This window comes from Anarrhichthys ocellatus, unplaced genomic scaffold, assembly GCF_004355925.1.
Source record: "Anarrhichthys ocellatus isolate YVR2014 unplaced genomic scaffold, GSC_Weel_1.0 scaffold26, whole genome shotgun sequence".
Classification (NCBI taxonomy): domain Eukaryota; kingdom Metazoa; phylum Chordata; class Actinopteri; order Perciformes; family Anarhichadidae; genus Anarrhichthys; species Anarrhichthys ocellatus.
The window spans coordinates 94,263-101,409 of record NW_022280056.1 but is presented as its reverse complement, the minus strand read 5'-3'; the positions used below and the strand labels follow the sequence as shown (position 1 = coordinate 101,409).

Genomic DNA, 7,147 nt, shown 5'->3' with positions numbered 1-7,147 from the left:
ACACACACACACACACACACACACACACACACACACACACACACACAAAGGAATGAATCAGATGCAGACTTTTGATAGGTGCGATTGTAAATATTGTACAAAATCACACAGCAGGTCCATTCAGTACAGCAGTGACTCTCTTACAATCCATTTCCAAACAATCTTCCTTTTTTCCTCCATCTTGTTTTTTTCTTTTAACTTGTATCATGTCGATCTTCTATGTCAGCTCCCTCTCCTCTTCTCCTCCATACATGTACGAGTTGTATCCAGGTGGCTGCACATACTCCTCAGACTTATCCCAGTCCGACACCCATCCAGGCCCGCCTCCTCCGCCTCCGCCGCCTCCTCCTCCTCCGGTCTGTCCTCCATTGGAACCAACCACTGGTTTGCTCATGGCCCCGTACTGCCCGCCTCCACGGTACATTTCCTCGGTTTCATTGGCCAGTTCATCTTCATCGATAATACCGCACTTCTCTTCACTGGTGTCTTCTATATCCGCCCATGGCTGCTTTTCTCCTGATGCAAAGAGTCCTAGTGAGAAAAAAATATGATCAGCATTTAGACTGAGGTCTTCTGAAGATGCCTCACAAAACATCATAGTCAAAGTCAAGTCATACCATAGAAAATCACTCCTCCATAATGCACGAGGGAAGCTATAAGGAAGACATACTGCCACTCGTCACGTGTCTGAAATGATGTAAAAAGGTGTGAAACAGGTGAGTTTGTAATTTTTAAAATGACATTGTAAAGTCGATACAAATGAATGTTTTTTACCTTGTGTTTGGTCATGGCTCCCACGATGAGAGGACACACCATTCCGGATAACGTTCCCACCCCGTTTGAGATGCCCATCAGTATGCTGGCATATCGAGGGGCAATATCCAAGTGGTTGACATTAAACCCTGAGTGGAATAACAAAAGCAGAACATCATTTCCCCCCTGTTAGTGTTAGAAAAGACGACACCATCTATTGATATTTCTCCCAACAACAGAGTAAGGAGAGAGATTTACTGTTGCAGTTTAAACAATTGTGAAGCCAAGTCAGCACTCATCATTATTAAAGAAATAGTATATATTAATGGAAACAGCTAGCCTGTCGAAGTGTAAAAAACAACACTGTTTGGTTTTTACGTTTTAGGTGGATTACGTACTTCTTGGCCGGTAGACAGCATACTTGTTTATAACATCTCTTACCTGAGATAGCAAATCCACTGAAGCCCACAGCGAGGACCAAAAAGGAAATGGCAACAGCTTTTGTGTGAGCGAATCCCACCACCAGCAGGAGGGTGGCCTCCATCCCAAAACCTGAATCAAGTAAACACATCGACATCTAATGCAAAAAGGGAGCATTGAGGAAAACTACCCACATTTTGATACTCTGCCTCCACAAGCAATGTTCACCTGTTAAATAGTAGTGCGTTGTATTTATGTTAGAAATGTTACATGTGTTTCATGCAGAAGAAAAACTGAAAAAGTCTGTCATTGGTTCTTTTTTGTAATTCAATTCAATTCAATGGGGCTTTATTGGAGGGCAAGTTTCAGAAAAAAAGCATTATTGCCAAAGCATCAAAATAAAAAAGTACACAATTCTTTATGTTGCTTTCACTACAACAAAGGCAAAAATACCATTTTAATTTCTACCTTTTGAATTGCTCTTCTGCAAACCCAGTGTTTCAGTTTGTCCTCGAGTGTCTGCTCTTATCTTGAGCTTTCCAACTATCACCCTTTCCTTTTTGACACTCACCTCCACAGTTCATGAGCTTCCTGACGTTGGTGGTGGACATCAGGTTGTGGGTTCTCAGGTAGTCTGCCAACTGGCCTCCAATAGGCACGATGATTGTCATCACTAGATGGGGCAAAGCTGACACCATTCCCACCTGAAATGCAAATAAAGTTACATTTTACATAAATCATTTAAAATGCTTGAGGTGACGAGTGCAAGGTTATGAGGACACAGCCAAAGTGAGGAGGTGGAAAAATATCAGAATTTCTATTTAACGCCAGTTGAAGTGTTTTAGTTTAGTTTTAATCTAACTACAGCTTTTGTAAAGAAAGTATTTGACGATATAGTCTCACCTTGCTGATCTCAAAGCCAAAGACTTCTTCAAAATAGGCCGGCTGGCTGATGAGCAGCAGGTAGAACGTCCAGCTCCTGCAGAAGTTGGCCACAATGATGGCGTAGACTGGCATGGAGGTGAAGAAGTGTCTCCACGGGGTTTTAAATTTCTGCCATCCAAAGGAATAAGATATTACTGGGATCCAGTGAATTTACTGGGATGGATCAATAACTAGAGTCAGCCGAGTGTGTATATGTGTGTATCCAGTGTGTTTGTGTGCAGGTCTAACAGATTCTCAGTGTTACATCAGATAGAGTCATACTTGCTGAGGATTAAGAAACGTGGCAGACTCTCCGATTGCATCTTCAATGTACTTCCTCTCCTCCGGCGTGATGGTGGGATGGGCTGCGGGACTCTCATAGGACACCAGAATCCAGAACAAATACCAGAATATCCCAACGACGCCTGGAAGAAGAAGGCAGAGAAAGCAGAAGACACGGATGTGGGTAGAGTAGAAAAAGAGCAAGAGAGTTAAAGGGCAAAGAAGTGAAGGAGAAAATGAGAAGTAGAGCTGCTCAGACTTCCTTCCAGGTTGATGCTAATGTTGTGAAGTTAAGTTTTCCAAGATCAGCAGTGGGCTGGGGAGAAATTTGGATTTTGAACACCTGATGCAGACGCATATAAATCCTTGACATTTAACAAAAGCTCTGCCATGCATTCTCGGTCGTAAGCAACAGAAACACAGTAGTTAATGGATTTGGAAACATTTGCATTTGAACTGAAGAGTGCTCGTGTGTGTATTGATATGTTGCTTGGCTGATAGTACTGCTGTAAGACAAAACACATATTTGAATACAAGGATACTAACCATAGACATAGAATACTGAAGGCCACCCAGTGTATTGCACCAGTATCCCAGCTAAAGGCATTGCCACCACCGCCCCTGCATAGGATCCTAAGAAAGCATCAAATTGTTACTTTTCATCATAATCATATAATGATTTCAGTGCTCAAAATGCGTAATATATATTGTTATTCAGTGGTCATAGAAATTCCCATGTCCAATACTTTTAAAGGTCACGTGTCATGCCATGGTTCATACTTGTATGTTGGGTTTCACTTTGTTTTTCTCACACCGTCTATCTGAATATACCTGCAATCAACCTCTGTCTGAAACTCTGTGTTTGAGCGCGTTTCATCAGAAAGGTGTTAAGAGGCAACAGCTTGGGTCTATGTCTTCTTCCTGTCAGCTGATGTCATTCACATACACTGCTAACCGGAAATAAACTGGGACACATTTAGAACTTTAAAACTGTGAAATGATCGATATGTTGTACAGTTGTGATGTCACAACCGTACAGAAATACTGTCGGCTCATTTAAATGCACAGTTTCTGAATAATATGTGTATTTCTTCATGGACTGAGTTTTTTTGATTACTTTCATCAAAGTATTTATAGACCTGTGTTATGACAAAAAAAAAGACATAATATGACATGACTCACAGAACTTAACTCTAGTGGACATCCCAAAGTCTCTGCATCTCAAAAAGAGATATTGAATTTTGGGGAAATGTGTCAGAAAGGTGTGAAACTTTACCACAAAAGGCTGTCGTGGCTAATCGACTTCTCTCAAGAGGAGGAGCCCACTTGGCCCAGATCCCGTGGCAGGCTGGGTATGATACACCCTGAAGGACACAATACAGTTAGGAAAACACTCATGCTTCCAGGAATGCTCTTTACACCAGCACATGTGCACACAGGCACATACTGTACCTCAACAAGGCCCTGGCATATCCTAACCAGTATGACGCAGCTGTAATGGCAGCGAGCAGCAGATGGAATCAGCATGTTGAGGGTGGATGTGGCCACTATGGCAAAGCCAAACACTCTTAAACACACAGAAGAACAAACAAGCTGCCTCAGATCTAATGTTCAACAGTAGCAGATGAAAACAAACTGAAAGGATGAAGCTTCATGGTCGTGGTCCTACATGTGACTGGAGTTATTTACTGGTGCTTGTTCTATCAATGCTGCTACACCTTCTTGGCATCTGTTTATAAGGACTATGTTGAAATTACTTTATTTCTGAATTTCTGTGCATGTCATGCACAAAAGTTACCCTATTTACTGTCGACGAGATTACTGTATGCCAGAAGACATTGTAATGTGAAGACATTCACCTATTGGCTGCAAATTTTTGACATATAAAGCCCCCCGGGATCTGTGTGACGATGTAGCCCCAGAAGAAGGAGCCGTGGATCATTCCCACCGTCTCAGGGTCCCAGGTGAACTGTGCAGCCTGGAGAGAAGAAAATATGTCACTTTAACTTCATCGATTCAAAATGTAGTCAAAACAGAAGAGATAACTGTCATTGGATGACATAGTTAATATACTCTCAGCTTGCAATACACATTAGTAAATCTGTTGGTATAAAAATTTGTTATAAACAAAACTTTTCAGTACAAAATGAGGGAATATACTGTATATGCTTACATTGTTTCTCTCATGTTCACGTTATAAGCACATTTAGCCTGAGAGAAGAAGTGTTTTCTCTATTATTCATTTCTTTCTTTTATAAAAAATATCTTTACTGGCATTAATCCGAAATGAAGCAGATCATATAGAATCAGGAACAAATCGTAAAAAGAAGGCACACGTCCTTGTTAAAGACAAACTGATCGAATAAATTCAAAATCTTTGATTTCTATTTTGCCACTTACCACGAGTACTTCCTTGTTGCCTTTGAAGACAGTGTGGTCATTCACCATGCTTACAATGGCCACACCCAGGTTGCAGCGGATGCCAAAAGAGATGCAGAATCCCAGGCCAGACAGGATTGCGATGATGTACCGCCTCGGTAGGCCAAAGCAGGTACAGTCCACCATTGGCAGCTCCTTCTCCTCCACCAGCTCAGGGCGGCCCTCCGCTGATAATTCAATGGTTTCTCCATTTGGCTGCCGCTTCTCAATCAGCCTGAAGGGAGACAAAGACAACAGTGTGCATTAAAGTACAAGCTAGCCTCTGCACTTTGGGGACAAAAACATGCTCAAAAGAAGAGTAAAGGCAACACTTGTGGTTCAGGCAATGCTTTAAAAAGAAATCAATTAATATGTAAAAACTTGAAATACAAGAAACATGGTGGCCTGGTGTCAGATCATTGAGGAAGACGATGCTTCTTTTCTTCTTTCATGTACATCTTCTACCACATGGCTTTCTGCATTTCTCAGAAAGGAGCAATAAGAGATATTTTCACAAACGTGAGGAAGATATTGTATGTTTTTGTGTTATTTTGAGGCTGCGTGTATCTTTTCTTTCACTGCAGGGATTTTGTAGAATTTGCCTACTTTTCATATCTCTCTCTCTTACTCTCTTACACCTCGATGCAGACAACATGCACTATGTTGTGGTCGTGTCTGACTCCCAGTGTGTAGAAGCAGCTGTCACCAGCCAAGGAGCCGAGTTAGCTACGACAGCACATTCCCCCAGTGTCCGCTGCTCCAGGACACCTGGGACCGGCTGCCATACTGGTGCTGTTCAAGATGTCCGGTCTCAAACAGAAGCTCTCCAGAGGCCTACCTCTGTGTGTTTATACTATGAGGTTCTTCAGACGGTGAACAGAGATAATGAAAGGGGTGAAAGAGTCTGACGTCTTTCAGATTGCCAATTCACTGAACTGCAACATTTTGTAGAGAATAATCAATATTTGAAGTGTTATTTCCAAAAAGACATCCATTCTGTTATACACATTTACATTTTTTCAATCTAAAATGATTTCGTTTTTTGTCATCCAAGGAACTTCTTTATTTACCATTAAATTGTTTTTGTTATATATCAGTTTGCCTGAGAAGAGACTAATATTTGTCATTATTTTAGGCTGACCATCTTTGTCAAATGGTGGGGGACACTTTTTCCACAGGAGTGAAACAGAGAAGTCAGGAGAGCGGCCATCTGTGTATCACAACCTCCATACTCTCAACCCCCCTTATTAAGCACGCACGCACGCACGCACGCACGCACGCACGCACGCACGCACGCACGCACGCACGCAGTTGTGTTTTCATGACTTTTGGGGACATTATATTGACGTACATTCATTTTCTGGAGACCTACAATTACCCTAATCCAAACTGTTACCCTAACCTTGAACAAAGTCTTCACCCTGTAATGTAATGATTCACGTTAAGGGGATGTGCGTTACGTCCCCGAAAGGAAGGCAAATCCCCACAATGTGACTTTGTAATCAGAATTCAGCCCTCAAAAGACAGGTATAACACACACACACGCACACACACAGGTGTACTTAAGTAAATACTTTCTACAGATATGTTTTTCTCAGATTAAATCAAACACAGTGCCACACTTTCACGTGTATATGCTGTAAGTCTTAACCTGAGTGTGTGTGTGTTTGTGTGATTTCAGAGCAAAATGCACTCTTGTGTCAACCGTCCACTTTCCAACGGGCTGATCCAGTTAGTCAGTGAGCTGGAGAATTTTGCACATAAACTGACACAATAACTTTGCTCCATGTGACGAGGATGGCTGCATCGTTAAAAACCTGTTTCAAAATTGAGCTTTAATAAATTTCCAAAACAAGTGTTTACTGCATTGAAGGCGGCTTTGTGTTTCAAGCAAATGATCAAGACAATTCATCTCTCTCAGCCTCTCAGCACAACGGAACTCCAAGATAACTTATTCACGCACACTCACACAAGACATGTCAGACTCTGCACTACTGCTAAATTATTGATGTGTTTTTGGATGAGATAAATAATTCACTCTAGCTTTTACACCATGATCTGTCACTATCTATCTATCTGTTAGCCTGTCTGCACATATTTCTCAGTTATGCTTGTGGATTTCACTGCATCCCCCTCTGCATAATCTCTTTATACATCTATGCAATCTGCCAATAAACAAAGATATGCCAATATAACGATGTGTAAATGAATACTGAATAAACACAAAGGAAAATAAAAAAGTAATAATTTGTAAAGGAACATTTTGGAGTTTGTCAGAGATTAGAGAGGGTGATGCATTCTCTCTCTCTCTCTCTCTCTCTCTCTCTCTCTCTCTCTCTCTCTCTCTCTC

The 7,147-nt window shown here is 41.5% G+C and overlaps 1 protein-coding gene across 1 annotated transcript in view; it reads right to left on the bottom strand.

Annotated features, from left to right (window-relative positions):
- Positions 1 to 17: 17 nt before the first annotated feature.
- Positions 18 to 7,147, bottom strand: part of slc17a7a (solute carrier family 17 member 7a) — a 12,970-nt gene continuing 5,840 nt past the window's right edge. Inside the window, exons 2-13 of the mRNA XM_031861983.1 lie at positions 4,780 to 5,032; positions 4,239 to 4,357; positions 3,832 to 3,946; positions 3,656 to 3,743; positions 2,926 to 3,012; positions 2,380 to 2,522; positions 2,077 to 2,226; positions 1,745 to 1,877; positions 1,195 to 1,305; positions 775 to 902; positions 618 to 687; positions 18 to 531 (exon numbers count right to left, since the gene is read on the bottom strand). Coding sequence (XP_031717843.1) covers positions 218 to 531; positions 618 to 687; positions 775 to 902; positions 1,195 to 1,305; positions 1,745 to 1,877; positions 2,077 to 2,226; positions 2,380 to 2,522; positions 2,926 to 3,012; positions 3,656 to 3,743; positions 3,832 to 3,946; positions 4,239 to 4,357; positions 4,780 to 5,032 — 1,711 coding nt within the window. The 3' untranslated portion in view covers positions 18 to 217. The remainder of the gene's footprint in view (positions 532 to 617; positions 688 to 774; positions 903 to 1,194; positions 1,306 to 1,744; positions 1,878 to 2,076; positions 2,227 to 2,379; positions 2,523 to 2,925; positions 3,013 to 3,655; positions 3,744 to 3,831; positions 3,947 to 4,238; positions 4,358 to 4,779; positions 5,033 to 7,147) is intronic.